Source organism: Marmota monax, unplaced genomic scaffold, assembly GCF_021218885.2.
Source record: "Marmota monax isolate L192 unplaced genomic scaffold, Marmota_monax_Labrador192_F-V1.1 WCK01_AAM20220418_F8-fsc00051, whole genome shotgun sequence".
Classification (NCBI taxonomy): domain Eukaryota; kingdom Metazoa; phylum Chordata; class Mammalia; order Rodentia; family Sciuridae; genus Marmota; species Marmota monax.
Window position 1 is genome coordinate 11,390,066 of NW_026695202.1, and position 19,649 is coordinate 11,409,714.

The 19,649-nt window shown below is 37.8% G+C and overlaps 1 protein-coding gene across 1 annotated transcript in view; it reads right to left on the minus strand.

The window, feature by feature from the left end:
• Enthd1 (ENTH domain containing 1) overlaps nucleotides 1–19,649 on the minus strand; it is a 116,251-nt gene that overhangs the window by 35,290 nt on the left and 61,312 nt on the right. Inside the window, 1 exon segment of the mRNA XM_046429176.1 lies at nucleotides 13,206–13,320. Within this exon segment, the coding sequence (XP_046285132.1) occupies nucleotides 13,206–13,320 (115 nt within the window).

Below are 19,649 nucleotides of genomic sequence, written 5' to 3' on the forward strand. Positions count from 1 at the left end.
TAAGTTATGAGAGCCTTCCTACACCGAAATGGATTAACGGGAAAGTAACTGTAGACAGGCAAGGTGTGGCTGAAAGAAACAGGTCACGGTGAGGGGTGCTCTGGGGTTTGTATTTTGTTCCTGGTGAGTGGAGTTCTCTGTTTCCTGGTTGCCATGTTGAGCAGCTTTCCTCGGCCACGCCTCTCATGGAGATCTTCTACTTCATCTTGGGTGCAGAAACATGGAGTTGGCCATCTATGGACTGATGAGACCTCTGAAACTGTGAGCCAAAACAAAAATTTCCTCCCTTATGTCATTCTTGTCAGGTCTTTTGGTCACAGCAACACAAAGCTAACTAAAACACCCCTCTGCATGGCATCTGGGCCCCTTTGTCCAGGAAATTCCAGGTTTACCTGTTATCCTGGCAAAAAAGTGTCCTAGTTTAGATAATAAATATATGGTTGCATTTATCAATAATACTTTCCTCACCTCTCTGGACTCCTCTGGTACCCCTCTTGCCCTCCACTGAGTCCTCAGGCCTCACTAAGCTTCCACTTCTTCAAGCCTGCTGGCTATCTCTGGGCCTGACCTCCTGTTTCCCTACCCCTGGCTTCTCGTACACTGCTCACCTGGCCTGAGACAGTTTCTTCTCTCCTCATTTGGCTTGGCTCATTCTGAGGGGTAGCAAAATAGTGTTGTGAAGATTGTTATGAAGATCGTAAGAATTAAGACACTTAACAGTATAGCCAGCAGGCACAGTGTCAGTGTTGGCCTAATCTAACTCTCTTTTGCAGGAGGGAACCCAGTCCTCCTGTTCCAGCCTGGACATCACCTTCTCCAGAGAGCCTCCCTGAACTCTCAAGGCAGGACCAAGTGCCCTCCTGCAAGCTTTCATGTCCTTTCCTCATTCTGACACCCCACTGTCAGATTGGACCTGATAAGGTCTGTCTCTCACACTAGCCTGGAAGCTGCAGCAAAACAGAGCTCTTGTTTATCACTGATATCTGGAAGTTAGCACACTGCCTGGCACACAAGAGGCATTTGATAAATTCTGTGAGTGAATAATTTATCCACTCTTGGTACTAAATACAGAACTGTTTGCTTTATTCAAATAAAAAGTTAACTTGGGACCTCAACACCTGAGAGATCCTAGTCATTTTGATAAAGAACCTGGCAACTTAGTTTAGATTAAGCTTGATTCTCCTAATTTGAATTGTCAAAAGGCTTATATGACATTTTTATAATACACATAACTCATTAGTGAAACAGAAAAGAGTTTAGGTTGGATAGCTTCCTGACCGAAAATTTATGAACAGTTGAAAAATCAGTGTCTCTCACTATTTCTTTTTTTTTTTTTTTAACCCTATTTCACTCATTTATTTTTTTATGTGGTGCTGAGTATTGAACCCAGGGTCTTGCCCGTGCGAGACGAGTGCTCTACCACTGAGCCACAACCCCAGCCCTCAATATTTCTTTTAATCATTCCAAAGATGAAAAAAGTTGACCACTGCATGATAAATAAAAGTTGGCATTTTTAATGTAGTTAATACCTTTCTAGTCTTTTAATTGACTTCTGTAGGTGGCTGTGACTTTTTCTATCTATTCATTCATTCCAATGAAAGCCTTTAATAGTTTCACTTATGATCATTTTTCATGCATGAACCATGGTTTCCTGTATTTTTAAAGTAAAAAAGAAAAAAAGCTTAAAAAGGTTTTAATTGGATTACTTAATACCAATCACATTACAGAATAACTATGTTGATAAACTCTCAAATTTCTATAGTCAGTTTGTAAGTCCAGGAATACTTTGCAATGCTCTGATAATCGATATAAAGATGCTTTCAGGGAAATGCAAAGGCATGTAACAACCATCCTCAACATAGAAGACATCAGTAAATGTACCCAATTAATAAGCAACATATAAAAATTATATGCAACTTCTTGAAAAGTACCTAGGTGTGGCCAAAGAGCAAAGCCAAAGTCAGTGCTGCATTAGTGGCAGATTCATTATGATATCTGAGAATGGTCACGTTCTGTTTTCAGACAGACACATAAGTTATGCAGTAAGCCAGATGCTGAGAAGTGCTATAGGAAAAATAAGCAGGGAGCACCACTGGCAGTGGGAGATGGGAGTTGATTTTTAATAAAGTGCTCAAGAGAGCCTCTCTGAGGCTGTAATACCCCAGTGAGAATGCACCAGATGAAAAGTCCTGGGAAGAAGAGGCACTTCTTTGGCCCACTGGAAAGGAAGCTCAAAGTGCCACAAGAAGAGACTGCTGGCTGCTGGCATGCACCTATTACATGCTATGTGCTCAGCTGCCTACTGGCCACGGAGGATACTCCCTTCACCAAGGTATTAAACAAGTGTGCTCTGGCAGGGCACCAGCATCACTGAAGAGCTCTGCAGCAGTTGTCATTTGCAGGCTGGAGATGACCACAGGGATGATGTAGCACATTTGGGTTCCCTGATCTCAGTGAAAACACTAGGATCTCAGAGCCATGACAGCCAGGTATAACCAAAATAAGTCACAGGGATGCAATGACATCAAGTTTTTAATTGCAGGAAAGTATGACAGAAAACAAATCACAGAACCTACACGAAATAGATGGGCAGCCTCCTAAGTGACAGTTGCCATACATAGATAGAAATCCAACTAGTGCCATTAAGGGGTTTCATATCCTCTTGCTCAATTCCTAAACTTGGTTCCCAGGGCCAGAAATTCCAGATCCCCTTTGAGGAAGAATCCTACAATGTAGTCATAGATGTACATGGTAAATCTTCCCCAGAGCCTTCCCTAGAGATATCTGAAGTAATTTACTCACAAAGAGAAACACACAGACTTTCCAGGTCTTATTAGGTACTGCCTCTGACTGATGCTAATTTCTGGAGTTCCAACAACTATAGTCTATTGGTCAGAGTGGAATTTATAGAAACCAAGTGACATAGGAAGAGTCCAGGATCCCCCACACTACAGGTCTTGTAAAACCACAGGCCTATACTTCTAGTTAATTCCATGGCCTCAGAAAGTACAGTGGAAACAGAAACACTTTGTAACTGAGAGAATCCCCACCAGGGTTCCACCACCCTTGCAAGGCAGGCTTTTATGATGAGAAGAACCAGAGAGAAACCCCTGTAACAACTCCCCCCACCAAATATTTCTGGGGAATTCGCAGAGACTAGTGCCACTATTAAAGCCTTAAAAGTCATAGAGGTGGTGATTCCTACCATATTCTAGTGTAATTCACTGCTTTTCTCATCAGCCAGGTGGACTGTGGAGGGGACTGCTGAAGACTGCAGGAGTAATCAGGTGGTGATGCCCCTCACAACTGTGGCTCCAGTTACAGCATTTTTACTAGAACAAACCAACCCAGCTCCTGGGATCTAATGTACAGCATCAGCCTAGATAAATACCTATTATTAAATATATTTAGAATCAGTTAGCCTTCATGTGAGAGGGACAATAGTATATACCTTTACCATTTTTGCCTTATAGCTACACCAATTCTGCTATTTCTTTTAATAGAGGCCAGAGGGGCCTGTATTTTCTGGATATCTATTCCACAGGACATCACACTGGCCCCCTATACTGATGATACAATGATAACTGGACTTATACATCAAGTAGCAAGCATGCTTGGTGCTGCATGCATGCAGAAGGTGGGGGGGAAGTCCTAGGAAAATTCAGGGCCTACTACATCTGTGACACTTTTAGAGTTTTCAGTGGTCTGAAGCATGTCAGTGAGACAAATTACACCTTGAATAAACCAGTATAAAAAAAGAAGCACAACAACCACAGGCTTCTCTGAATCTTGGCGCATGCACGTGTGCTGCTCTCATCGTTACTGTCCATTTGGAGTGAGGACCAAAGAAAGAAAAGGCTCTGCTATAGGTCCTGGCTATTGGAGGGGCTGTCCTAATACCAAGGTCATATAATCTAGCAAAGTCAAAGGCACTGCAAGTACCCAGGGCAAACAGAAGCGCTCACTGAAGCTTCTCACAGAGCTGTTCCCTCAGGCTTTGGAGTAATGCCATGCCTTTTTCTTCTATCTATGATTATTATCCCCTTGAAAAGCATCTCTTGGCTTACTGCTGGACCCTGACAGAGACGGAATGCTTGACTCCAGGAACACTAAGTGACTGTGTCCCCTTATGTAATGAGTGTTATCTGATCCACAGAATATAAAATTAGACACACACAGCAGCATTCCATTGTGAAATTAAGTTGGCATATATGAGACCAGGTGAAGCCAGTTCAGGAGGCCCATGTAAACAAAATAAGCAGGTGGTTCAGACTCCAGGGTACCTGCTCCCTCTCCTTCACTGCTCCTCCCCAACCTACATCTATAACTCATGGAAAATTCCCTTCTGCCAACTAAGAGGAATAAGTACAGGATTGGTTTTTACGTTTATAGGTGAATCTGCAAGCATACCAGCATTACAAGTCCACACAGAAGTGCTCAGAAAGACAGTAAGAAAATCTTCCTGGAAGACAGAATTGCAAACAGTACATCTTCCCATGGCACATCTTGAAAGGCAAGGTGCCAAGCTATGAATCAACAACAAATCCTAAGCAGAGGTTCCTGAATGCTAGCCAGGGCCATAGAAAGAATAAGATTAGAAGACTGGAGACAAGAACCAACGGATGGACCTATCAGGATGTGCACATGATGTAAAGGCATCCATGTCCCTCTAAATGCCTGTCAGAGAACAGAGGAGGCTCTCAAAAGTAGATGGGCAAATGCCCTGTGTAGTAGCCACCATAATCCTCCTTCTCTGGTCATTCCAGTGTCTGCTCAGTGGGCTCTGGCCATGCAGTATGGATGCCCTTGCCAGGCACAAGCAGGATAACATGAACTTTCTCTTGCCAGTATGATCTAGCTATCGTGAATGTTGAATACCCAAACTGCCAAGAGTGGAGGCTAACGCTACATCCCCAGCAGGGAAAAGAGCCAGTTACCTGGGGCAGATTTACAATGGTCCTCTTCCATTACTGAAGGAGCAAGCTTTGTCTTTGTAGGAAGCGACACACAGTCTGAGTGTGATTTGCCTTCTCTGCCTGCAGTCCTGCCAGCAGCACATTAGTGCATTTAAAGGGTGCTGCACCTATCTACACAACTAGTCCAGAGGACACAAAAAAAGCAAACACCTCCAAATTCTTTTGTATGAGTCCATCATGACCTCAGTATCAAAATATATGACAAAGAGAATTGGAAAAAAGACAATCCTAATTTTACTCATAGATATAGATGCAAAACTCCTAAACAAAACACTAGAAAATCAAATCTAGCACTATATAGAAAAGATAATATATTATGGCCAAATTGAGCTTATTCCAGGAATTCAAGGTTGTTTAAATATTTGGAAATCAACTAATTTATAAAATGTATAGCCCGAAGGAGAAAAACCTGTAACTACCAATATAGATGCTAAATAGAGAACATTCAAAACATAGTGATGAAAAAACTGTTAACAAATTAAGAATGGAGATCTGCAAAATCATATAGTAAATCTTTCTTAATGGCAAAATGTTGAAACCATTCTCTTGAAGATTATGGGCCAAGTATAGGAAGCCCATGATCTTCAGTACTGGATGAGCAGCTCCACCTAGCATGAGAAAAGGAAGTGAAATACAGAGTATATAGTTTGCAAGTAAAGAAGTAAATATGCCATTACTCATGGATGATTCTCAATGTAAGAAACCCAGAAGAATCTATAGATAAATCAGGAAAACTGGAAAGGGTTAAGCAAGGTTTTGGTTACAAAATAAATAATACAAAAATTAATTCCACCTATTTACACTCAATAGTTAGAAAATGCAAATTTTATACCCTTTATAGTTGTGATGAAAATAGAGGTGCTCCTCAACAATGGGGATAGGTCCCAATAAAACCATTGTAAATTCAAAATATTTCATGGGAAAAAAAATATTGAGCATCATAGCAACATAGCATGCGGTAGGCACTGCAGATTTCCCCTTGAGATCACAGGGCTGGCTGGGAGTCATGGCTCACTGCTGCTGCCCAGTATTACCAGAGAATATCATACAAAAAGGTCAAAATTCAAAATTGGAAGTACACATTACACATTCTATTGAATGTCATTAAGTCGAAAAACCAAATAAGTTGGACCACCCTAAGTTAGGATTATCTACATACCAAGTACCTAGGATTAGATCTAACAAAAGGTATATAATGCCTGTATGTAAAAAAAAAATTATTATATATATATATATATATATATATATATAAAATAAAGTATGCTAAAGAAGAATCAAATGAATGATTTGATATTATAAAGACGTAACTTCTCCAAATTGATTTAAAGATTCAATGCAGTGCCAATCAAAATCCCAATGGGAATGCATTCCGCTGTCATGTATAAATTTAAAAAAAATTAATATGAAAAAATCCTAGTGAGTTTTTAAAAGAAACTTCACAAGCTTTTGTGTATTTCAGAAATAGTCAAAACATTCCTGATGAAGGAAAAGCCACCAAGAATTATTACAAAGGTAGAGTGACTAAAACTATTTATCCATGTAGGGATAGTCGTGTAAGTCATACAAAGTATGGAGTCCAGAAACAGATCCATGCATATGTATAAATTACTTTAGGATACAGATGGCACTACAGCTTACTCGGGAAAGGGTAGACTGGGATGGCTGGCCATACAAGTATAAGTAAAATTAGACTTCTACTTCAATCATACACCAGAATCAATTCTGCATTAAAGATTTAATTGTAGGAAACAAAATTATGAAAATTTTAGCCTACATAGAATTATCTTTGTGATTGAGGATAAGGAAGAATTTTTGGAAATAACACAAAATACAAAAAGCCAAAACCAAAAAGAATAAAATTCTATATCATTAAAATCCAGTACTTCTATTGTTCAAAAACTTTATACAGGGCTGGGGCTGTAGCTCAGTGGCAAAGCACTTGCCTTGCATGTGTGAGGCCCTGGGTTTGATCCTCAGCACCACATAAAAATAAATAAAGATACTGTGTGTTTATCTACAACTAAAAAAAATCAAAAAAAAAAAAAAAAAAAAACTTCATACAAAGTGAAAAGAGCAGCCATGAACTGGAAAACGTTTATTTACAAGGTGGAATGCTCATCCTCCAGAATAAAGAATACCAATTAAGAAACAGACAACCAAAGAGAAATGATGAAAAGATATGCACAGACATTTCACAGATGAAGGACATCAATGAGTCACACCTATAAAATGTTTCAACATATGAAAATATGCTCAATTTCATTTCCAAAAAAATATATTTTAGTACAAATACGATACCAATTCTCACTCACAAGATGGGCAACTTTTCAAAAACAACAACGGCAAGGGTTGGTGAGGAAATGAAACAACTAGAATTTTGCAAACAATAAGGCATTTCCCAGTACATTTAAAGGTACTCATATCTAACCACACAGTAATTTCATTCCCAAATATATGTCCTAGAGAGCTTCTTGTTCATGTGAACCAGGAGTCTTGTACAAGTTCGCAACAAGTATCAAAAGCTCTGTTTTCAATATAAAAAAACTTGACACACAGCACTGAAGACCTTATTCTACAGAAAAGTAAACCAATAAATGATAATATATACATATAATAAAATACTACACAGCAGTGAGAACAAATGACAACCATACATAAAGGAACCTTTAGTAATACAATACTGAGTGGTGAAAGGAGGTCAGAAAAATAAATTTAGAGTGACTCCATTTACATAAAGTTCAAGAGCCTATGAAACTAAACAATACATTGTTTAGAATAGAAATATATATAATAAAACTATACAGAAAATCAAGGAAGGAGTAGCATAAAATTCAAGGGAGTGGCCTCTGTGGATTGAAGAAAAGTTCACTGAGGCAAACACTGTGTGCTGGTGTAGCTGCGGACCATCTACTGCAGACCAGTGTATGAGCCACACATCACTGGGGCCTAAGGAGGACAAAGGCAAGGGATAGAGAAAGAAGAGTCGAAGAGGCTGTACCAGAATAACTTTCTTATTTTATTTTTGCCTTGGGCTGAAGTTGCCAAAATCAGAACATGGAAATCAGAACCATCTGTTGACAGAATAAGTTAGTGTACTGGACAGGATTTACCACCAGAAATTCAGAATATAGTATTTCAGAATCTGCATCAAATCATGGAAAAACATAAATAAAATCCTATTTTATCTGAGAATGGAGAAAAGATGTTATTTCATCATTGTTTATATAATAGTAAAAATATGGAAATGACCTAAGTGATCACTAATATTTATTAGTCAGCTTTTCATTGCTGTGACCAAAATACCTGACACAACTTGGAGAAAGATGTTTATTTTGGCCCATGGTTTCAGAGGTTTCAGTACACAGTCAGCTAGCTCCATTGCTCTGGGCATGAAGTGAGGCATCATGGGTATCAAAATCTGGACAGCTCATGGCATCCGGAAGTAAGTGTGGGGGGCCAGGAACAAGAAATAGTCCCCGAGAGCATGCCCCCCACCCCCCATGACCTGCTTCCTCCAACCATACCCCCTTTCGCTATAGTTTCTACCATCTCCCAGTTGTCTGTACAAATTATAAATCCATCAAATGAATTAATCCACTGATGGAAGTTAGAATCTGCATGATCAAATTATTTCCTAAAAGCCCCACCTCTGGACATTGCTGCATTGGGAACAAAGTCCATGCATGAGCTTTTGGGGTACATTCTAGATCTAAACCATAACAAATACAATATTAGTTAAGTAAAATAGAATATATTAATATAACAGTGGTATAATAGTTGCAAAAAGTTAAACAGATCAGAAACAGAAAAAAGGATCAATGGAACAGAATAGAGTTGTTAAACAGACACTATTTAGTATGTATTATAGAGTCATTTTAAAACAATAGAAAAATGGATTAGTGAATAAGTGTTACGAGACAACTGGCTGCCCACTATCCTTATCTAAAGCCATTCACAAATACTTTGAATCCAGATGAACTAAATAATTCAAACAATTAAAATAAAATATGAGGGAATATATCCTATAAACTTGGTATAGGGAAAACTGTCTTAAACACACACAAACACCACATCTTATACAACCAGAAGAATGGGAAGTTGTTCTCCATGTATGTATAATATGTCAGAATACATTCTACTGTCATATATAACTAAAAAGAATACAAACACACACATATACACACACACACTCAGTATTAAGGAAAAGAGTGGTGATATAAAACAAAACTTCTATGAAGACACCATTAAGAAAGCCAAAAGATATTCATAGTCTGCAAGATATCTGCAACATAACTTCAGATAAAAGATTTGTGTGTGTGAGAATGTGTGTGTGTGTGCGCGCATGAGCATACACAAAAATCCATTCACTTGAACAGCGAACAATCCAAAAGAAAAATAGGTTAATTATATAAAGAGGCAGTCCATAGAGGAGGAAATATAAATACCCAATTGATATGTGGAAATAAGCAAATTATACCCTCCTATGCAATGGAACTTTTATCCAAGTGATAAAAATGTAAGGCTTGAAAACATCAAGTGCTAGCAAGGGTGTGAATTGAATAGTTATTCTCATATGCTGCAAGCCAGAGTACAAACTGGCACTGACATTTTGAGAGCCTATTTAACAGCATTAATTAAATAGAAATTGGCATACTTTATGGCCCAGAGATTCCATTTCTAAGGACCCACCCTAAAGAAACATTCACAAATGTGTACAGGCCATTCACTGAAGCTATATATACATAATGGAAAAAATATAAAACACCCAAATTTCAATCAGTAGGAGCAGAAACTATAATATCCTGGCCCTACTGGAGTTAAAAAACAAACCAGGGTAAATCTCTAAATATTGACACACATTGAAGACAGTCAAGTGATATTCATAAGTTTAATAAAAGTTTGGGGAAATACGGAATAATATTATAAACAAAGTCAATTCTAAATGCTTCTTAATATATGTATGTATATGCACAGAGAAAGGTTTAGAAAATAACCACCGAATTGCTAACAGTTAACCCATTAGAGGGGATTGTGGGATAAGGGACAGTCAAGGTGGGGGATTAGCTTTATCTATATTGTTTGAATTTTTAAAAGTAAGGTTACATTCACTTATTAACTTATGTAATTTAAAGTGAATATAATTTATAAAACTATTATACAAATTTATAAATTCTATAATAGAGATATGTGAAAAGGCCTGTGGGAACATATTGAAAGGAGATATAGCATATAAAAAAATTTTATAGCAGTGCTGACATTTTCACTGGGCCTTGCTTTTTTGAATAGGATTTTGTCAAGCATGTATAATTTGGTGGAAGATTATGACAGATTATATTTTCCAAAAATGACTGTGGCAATGTACATCCCATCCAATATGTTTTTCTTTTAGTATGATGCTGACATTCCTCCATGGAGAGGTGGAGGTTGATAGTCCCTCTCCCTTGATGTTGGGCGGGTTTGTGTGATTTCCTTGATCAACAGAATGACTTCAAGTATCACAGCATGACTTCCAAGATTATTTGGCTTCTAGTGGGTCCTCACTACCAATGCTGTGAGGAAACTCAAACTAACCCCTGTGGAAAGACCACACGAAGAGACTCATGTGGAGAGGAACTGAGGCCCCCAGCAGAGAGCCAGCAGCAACTGTCAGATGAGTGAAAGAGCAGCCTTCAGCTGATCCCTGTCCCAGCATTGGAATCCCCCAGCTGAGGCTCAGATACACATCATGGAGCAGAGACAAGCCAACCCTACTGTGCCCTGTCCTAATTCCAGACCCAGAGAATCCAGGAGCAAAATAAATGTTTCTTTTACATTACAAAGTTTTAGGGTAATATGTTACATAGCCAAGGTAACTGGAACAAATTCTAAAGAGAAGAAACTCCTTGAGTAATGGAGTGTCACAAAGCATAGTGAATATTGACAGTTTTGGGTGATGCCCAGAAAGATTGGACCAGATGATGAAAGTTTTATATGACAGTACAAAAAAATCAGACTTATCCTTTGGCAGTAGAGAAATGCTGAAAGCTTTTAAGCTGGGAAGTGAAATGCTAGGATCTGCATTTTAACAAGACCGGTGTCAAGGAGAGACTAGAGAAAAAAAAGAATTAAAAATAGGAAAAGCCCCTATTTTACTTGGTCCTGACAAGTAAAATGGTGGAAGCATCCCTCAGGCAATGTGTTTTGTGACCTTTTTCCTCTGTAGGGTGGGTTGACTTTGATGCTCATATATATTCAATTTCACTTGTATTAAATGTTAGGGAGAAAACTTATGTTCACCCAAAAACCTGTTTCAAATGTTTAAAAGTAGCTTTACTCATAATTGCCAAAACTTGGAAGTAACCGAGATGTTTTGCAGTAGGTAAATGAATAAATAAACTGTGGTACATCCTACTGAGCACTAAAAAGAAATGAGCTATCAAACCATAAAAAGATGTGGAGGAACCTTAAATACATATTACTAAGTGAAAGAAGTCAATCTGAAAAGGCTACACATGATTCCAATTCTATGACATTACAGAAAAGAAAAAAACTATAGAGACCATAAAAACATCAGTGTTGCCAGGGGAGGGAGGAGGGAGGGATGACTAGGCAGTACACACAGGATTTTTAGAGCAGGGGAACTCCTTTGTAATGATACTGTAAAAGAGTATGCATATCATTTGTTCAACCCCATAGAATCTGCAGTAAATTCTAATATAAACTGCGGACTTAAAGAGATAATGGTGTGTTGATGTAGGTTCATCAATTATAACAAATGTACCACTCTGGTGTGTTACACTGATGGTGGGGGAGGCTATATCTAAGAGGAGAAAGGCATACATGGAAACTCTACTTTCCACTCAGTTTTGCTGTGACTCTAAAACTGCTCTTAAAGTCTATTTTTTAAGTTTTAGTAGGGAAAAATATTAGGCTAAATTAGAAAATCAAACAATTTCCTTACTTGTTCTTTCAAGCTTCTGATTTGAGATCTGTTTACTTAGTGTGTGTTATAAGGATACTAAGCAAACTGTCTACTATATTATAATCATTTGTAACTAATTATCCATGAGCATGCCATCCTTATGCAAATATCATACCATACCATAAACCCCGATTTGTTGGTTTTGTGTTATTAAAATATGCACGCTGTTCTCGCAACTGGCTTTGTAAGAAAACTTTATATAAATGTGAACTTGTAAAATAAGTGTATACTAATATATTACAGCTTTTATATTTTGAATAATGAGGCTCTATATAAAGTGAAAGTTTGAGATGCATGGTCCAAGAAGATGGAGAAAATGGGACTCAAAACATGAGGAGCCACTTCTGTAATAAGGGAAAGGTTGTCTGGATGAACACAAAAGCAAAAACAAAGAAAATGAAAGGCACTAATGATATTGTTCTACTCTCATCTGGGCAGACCTTCCACCTACTTTCTGAGAAAATTAAGAGGAAATACGTATTGCAAATTGACAGTTCATGAAAAACATACAGGATGAAGTGGCTCAATTGGTGATCAGATCCTATAGGATCTAGAGTAGCAGCAGAGCCCAGCTGAAATGCAATAGTATAATTTATTTGAGGCTAGTTTTGTATAATTTTATATTGTGTCTTTTTCTAATGTTATTTATTCTAGATGATTAGCCAATTTGTGGGATAGATAAGCATCTTGGCTTTTCACTTTTTGTTTAGTTTTTGCTTTTGAAAGATGTCATAAATTAAACTCCATCAAAAGTAAGTTAATGAGCCGGGCGTGGTGGCACACCATGAGACCGAGGCAGGAGGATCATTAGTTCAAAACCAGCCTCTGCAAAAGCAAGGTGCTAAGCAACGCAGGGAGGCCCGGTCTTTAAATAAAATACAAAGTAGGGCCAGGGATGTGGCTCAGTGGCCAAGTGCCCCTGGGTTCAATCCCTGGTACCACCGCCACAAAAAAGTTAATGAAAATAAGAAACTAAAATTAATTTTCTGCTTTTTTTAAACCACTCATAAAATATTTAAGGTGTGTAGTCATTTTTAAAACAATAAAGAAGAAGAAAAAAATTGAAGGAAAAACACTGAAACAATGGATAAAATAAGATTATAGGACTATGTGTGTATTGAATACTAATCCTGTTCTTCATTATCAACATTAAATAAAAGTCAACTATTGCTATATTTCACCAAATAAAATTTTTATTTATATAGAATTCCTCCCGGTGTTTCTTGGTCATGTTTTGGAATAAACTACATATTCCTTAGCCAAATTACCTGCATCCCAGAGACTGCAAACTTCTGCTTGTCCTTCTGACAACCACCTAGATAAAGAGATAATGGAAGGAGGTAGTGTTGGCTTTGGATCCTCATCATAAAATTGCATCAGGTCCTGACAGAGAATGAGAGAAAGCATGAAATTGGGAAAAAAATTAATCACATCCCAGATAGTGACATTGATACAGTCAAAATATAGAACATTTCCATCCCAATCAAGAGGATCTTCCTGAGGCTCTTTCTTAGCAATACCTGTCCCTAACCACCCCTATGCATCTGTTCTTCCTTTCTGTAAGTATGACTTTAAAGACCATTATATAAATGGAATCCTACAGTATTCAACCTTTTAAGGTTGTTTATTTTTAACATGGCATAATTCCTGATGATTCATCCAGATTGTAGTGTGTATCCATAGTTCCTTCCTTTTCATTGCTGAGCAGTATTCATAGCATGGATGTTTGTTTTTAAATTTTTTTAGTTGTAGATGGACATAATGCATTTGTTTATTTATTTTTATGTGCTACTAAGGATTAAACCCAGTGCCTTACACATGCTTAGGCAAGTGCTCTGCTACTGAGCCACAGCCCCAGCCCCTATGGCATGGATGTTTAACCCAGTGAAGGACATCTGGGTTTTTCTACATTTTAGCTATTCAAAAAAGCTTCTGTGAATATTTGTATACAAGTTTCTGTAAGATATAAATAAATTTTCATTATCTAGAATAAATGCCTACAAGTGCAACTGTTGGGTTATATGGAAGTCACATATTCAGTTTCATAAGAAACTGACAAATTGCTTTCTAGCAGTTTTTCATTCCTACTAGTTGTGAATGTATGATCAAATTTCTCCACCAGCATTCGGTGTTACCACCTTTTTTTATTTTGCCATTTTGATATGTCATTGTGTGTTTATATTTTCCTAAAGGCCGATGATGTTGGACACCTATTCATGTGTTTGTTTACCACATGTATTTGCTGAAATGAATGTTCACATTATTTGCCAATTTTCTAATTTCCAAATTGCTGAGCTTTTTTTTTAATCAATGAGTGCCGAATTTGTCAATGCTTTACTGCATCAACTGAGACCATCTTATATTTTTTTCTTTAGCTTGTTGACATGATGAATTACATGAATTTATACTGATATACTTACAATTCAAGTATATTCATTTATGACAATGTCTTCTAACATTCATATCTCCTGTTCCCCATGATGAGAATTCTAGTTCTTAAGGATAGTAAAGACAATATTTGGTTCATCAAATATTATACTCACAATAATTTCAGAGCAAAAATGCCAATATCACAGAACAAAAACACCAACTGAACTCAAGAGCATATTTCTTTACTTTTATTTTATATTTTTAGGGATTACTTTTTGTTTTAGAATTAAGTAAAATCTTTTTAGGTTTCCAGAGAAAAATCTAAAAACAAGATATATTTGGTGAGGGGATTTGGAAGCTGGTAGAGAGGAGCTAGGTAGCAACCCTCAACTCCTCCACAGCCCAGAAATGAAGCAGCAAAAGAAAAGCTTACCAAGAAAAGAAGAGAGAGGAAAAGTCCATAAGCTTATTTCCTTAACAACAATTCGAAAGAAAAGCAGAGCAAGTTAAAACAGGGCAGGAGCAGCAAAGACGGTGAAGGATGGCACACAGTTTAGCCCAAATTGCGGGCAGAAAGCTGTGCCGCGCAGGGCAGCCACTGTGTAGAGTTCACAGCTGGCCACCTCCCTAGAAGAAATCAAATCAACACAGCTTCTCCCCACCTATAGATATACAACCACAGATAATGCTTCTGAAATGTGTCCTCTCAGTAATCCATCTAGAGGGAACGTGTAGAGGGATTGCTGCTAGCTGACAGCTATGAATCCCCTTCACCAAGGACAAGGGGAGTAGGGTAGAGCTGACTGAAGAGCTAACCACTCCTGGGCAGTGCCAGCCCCAACCCAATGCTCCCCACAGCCTCCACCAGAGCTCAGGCAAAGATGAGCCAATAATGCCCCATGCCTGTCACAGTGATGGGTAAAACCCAGGTGATCTACATCATCCAGGGTGGAGGCTTCTGTGCCACAGTTTGCTCACAGAAAGTCTGCTTGTATAGGCCCCACAGTCGCAGACAACCACTGTGCTCTGTGCCATTATAAAGAAGTCCCTGTGGAGGGGAGTAGAGGCTCAGTCAGTGACAGCTCTGATTACTGCACCTTGTGCCTCCCACACCCAACAGAAACCAGCAGCAGATGCAGCACCCTCAGGCACACAGACTTGTGCCTCTAGGCTGACAAACAAGCACTGGCTGGTGAGAAAGCCACAGCAACCAAGGAAGTAACCCTAGTGCCTCAGCACCTCTAGTAGAGTACATGCTGTGGGGCCCAGAATTTCTAGTTAACTCAATTCCTACTCAAACTTAGACCCACAGAGGGCATTTCCTGAGGATAACCCGAAGCAGCCAGCTGAGAACTTCAGTGCATACATAAAGGCACTACACTCCACAAAGCCACTTTCAGAGAAGCATCTCATAGACACCTGTCACTGCCCAGTGTGCATAGATACAAGCCTACTGACCCATGACCCGTGTACTCCAGAGGAAGCAACAGGCCTACACTTCTCCATGGGCCATCCAGTGCCATATCAACCAGACTACAATACTTCTATCTTAGGCTACCACACGCTGCATACTCCAAAGCATACATAGGGGAGACCACACTGAATTTAACAGTGCTGGATACGTGGAACTTTTACTCAAAAAGGCATACTAGAGTGTACCCTGCCTGTTAAATCACAAGTAGAGACCATCTCCTGTGACCCAACAGAAAGCTAATAGGTCCCTGGACACACAAAGATTGAAGGACGCCTCCTAGAATTCTACCAGAGGTGAACTGGTGTGATCATTACCTCCACACCCAAGGAAATGTAGAGGTAAAGCTGAGGAGTGATGGGCATCTTCCAAAGGTCCCAAATCCTGATGGAATCCAAATCAGGAAGACTCGATAAGAAATCTACCTTCTTTGGCAATGGAATATCATAAACGTCTCTAATGTCAATTTTGATCATTTGGATACTACTTTTCATACTGAATTGACAACTGTTCCAGTATGAAACAATGATGCAGTATGAAATAAATATTGCTTCCTTCAACCCATTCGAATGTATTTCTTCTAATGTTTTAAAACATTAACTGCAATCATTTGATTTTGCTTCCAAGGGCAGGTTTGTAATTGCTCCTCTCAGTCTCTTTTCCCTCTTGAATTACCTGCTCCTGCCTCAAATCCCCCATTCCCTGATGTACTGTTTTCTTCTTTTTATCTACGTTGTATTTTTTCTATATTTTCTTTTCTTTTTCCCTTTGCCCAATTTTTCTCCTCTTCCCTTGTCATATCTAAATAGTATAATAATAATTTTCCTAATAATTCATTTCCCAACCTATCCAAAAATATTACTATAATTTTATACTTGGATTAGAGGAAAGTGTAGAAGATTTTCAATATGTTTTTCCCCCATGTATGAATGTTTCCCTAGTTCATGGCTTTGCTCTAAAGTGAATGTAGTTGACAGGATTTAGTATCTTCTCTCAAAGTGGAGCTGACACTGAGCATAGCAGAGGACACACACTGAGTGGAGCCTCAATGCTTGGATATCTGCCAGCTTGGGGCACTTAAGAGAAACAAGCTCACTAATAATCCCTTGCATAAAAGTAGAATAGATAATAATCCCAGTAGATGTACAAATAATATGAAAAAACAAGGGAACAAACCATCTCAAATAGCTTACAACACTTAACAACTGATCCAATTGCCACCAGAGGAGGAAATGTCAGATAAAGAATTTAGAAAGTTAATACTTAAAATGTTCAATGAACTCAAAGAAGATGTAAGGAATGAACTAAGAAAATACAGGAAGTGAGGGCTGGGGATGTGGCTCAAGTGGTAGCGCGCTCGCCTGGCGTACGTGCGGCCCGGGTTCGATCCTCAGCACCACATACAAACAAAGATGTTGTGTCTGCCAAATACTAAAAAATAAATATTAAAAAAATACAGGAAGTGAAATATCTTTCAATAGAGAGAAAGACTCTTTAAAAGAATCAAACAAAAATCCTGGAAAAGAGTCAATTAAATCAAATAAAAAATTCAATTGAAAGAATCACCAATAGATTAGACCACAAAGAGAAAAGATTTTCAGGCCTTGAAGACAAAGCATATAATCTTTTAAAATTTTTTTTATATTTTAGTTACAGGTGGACATAATATCTTTAATCAATTTTATTATGTGGTGCTGAGGATTGAACCCAGGGCCTCATGCATGTGGCTCTACCTCTGAGCCACAACCCCAACCCCAAGTATATAATTTTGAATGGAAAGTTGACAATAAGAAAAGATGTTAAGAGACCATGACCAGAATATTCAAGAAATCTAGACTACCATTAAGAGACCAAATCTAAGAATCATTGGTGTACAGGAAGGTACTGAGATATGCATCATAACTTTTCAGTGAAATATCAGAAAATTTCCAAACCTTAGGAATGAGATAGAAATCCAAACAAAAGAGATTTTTCAGAACCCCAAATAAACAAGATCAAAAAAGATCCCCTCCAAGACACATTATAATTAAAATGTCTAATATACAAATTAAGGATAGAATTTTAAAATCAACAAGAGAAAAATGTCAGGTCATATTTAGAGTAGAGGTAAGCCAGTTAGATTTTCCACTGATTTCTGAGTCTAGACCCTAAAAGCCAGGAGGATTTGGAATTTTTTTTTTTTTAAGAGAGAGAGAGAGAGAATTTTTAATATTTATTTTTTTTAGTTTTTGGCAGACACAACATCTTTGTTTGTATGTGATGCTGAGGATTGAACCCAGGCCGCACGCATGCCAGGCGAGCGCACTACCACTTGAGCCACATCCCCAGCCCAGGATTTGGAATCTTATATACCAAGTCCTTAAAGATAATGGTGTCAACGAAGATTATTATTTCCAGAAAAACTGTTCTTCAGAATTTAAGAATGAAAAACTTTCCATGATAAGCAGAAACTAAAAGAATTCATAACCACTAAGCCAACATTATAAAACATACTCACTGAAATGTTTTATGTAGAAGAAATGAAAAATAACTATCAGAACCATTGTACAGCTAAATCTCTATAGAATAGTCAATTAAAGGATGATCAAACCTGACTTGAGCATTAGAATTAAATAAAAATGGCAGGAAATAAAAATCATCTCTCTATAATAACACTGAACGTAAATGATCTAAATGCTCCAATAAAAACACAGATTGGTTAAATGGATTAAAAAACAAAACCCAACAATATGCTGTTTACAAGAGACTCGCTTATAGGCAAAGATATCCACAGGCTGAAGGTGAAAGGATGGAAAAAGATATACCAGGTAACAGAGAGTGAAAGCAAACAGGAGTAGCTACTTTCGTATATGACAAAGACAACTTCAAGTCAAAATTAATCAGAAGAGACAAAACGGTCCCTTCATACTGTTAAGGGAATCATCATTATAACAAGAAGATATAATGATTATAAACATTTATGCCCCAAATGTGGATGCATCTATGTATATAAACCCTACTCAATATAAAGAATTGAACAGACCCCTAAATAGGAGCAGGATGATTCAAACAGACCTTTCTCACCAATAGATAGATCATCCTGAGATAAACTAAGACTCTCCAGAACTAAAAAATACTATTCATCAAATGGACCTAACAGATATTTACAGAATACTTCATACATTAAAAACTGAATTTATTTTCTTCTCAGGTGCAGATTGAATCCTCTAATAGACCATATTTTAGAACAAAAAGCAAGTCTTACCAAACAAAAAAAAAATAGATAATTTCTTATATTCTATGAGATCACAATAGAATGCAATTAGAAACAACATGATTAAAAAAAAAAACAAAAAAACGGGTGCAATCCCGCATGCCAATCCCAGTAGCTCAGGAGGCTGAGATAGGAGGATCAAAACCAGCCTGCCCCTGAGTTCAGTCCCTGGTACCCCAAACAAAACCAAACCATTCTAACACCTAGAGATTAAATAATATACTTTTGAATGAGGGATGGGCCACAGAATAAATCAGGGGAGAAATTTAAAAATTCTTAGAAACAAATATGAACAGAGATACATCATATCAAAATCTCTGGATAGTATGAAGACAGTTTTAAGAGGAAAATTTATAACACTGAGTGCCTACACATATACACATACACACATTCACACACTAAATAAAAACTTAAAAATGAACATTTCAAATAATCTATACTGCAAGGTCCTAGAAAAGAAAGAACAAACTAACTCTGAAATTGGTAGAAGACATGAAATAATTAAGTTCAGAGCTGAAATTAATGAAATTAAGAATAAAAAACAATAGACAGGCTGGGGCTGTAACTTAGTGGCAGAGCGCTTGACTGGCACGTGTAAGGCACTGGATTCAATCCTTA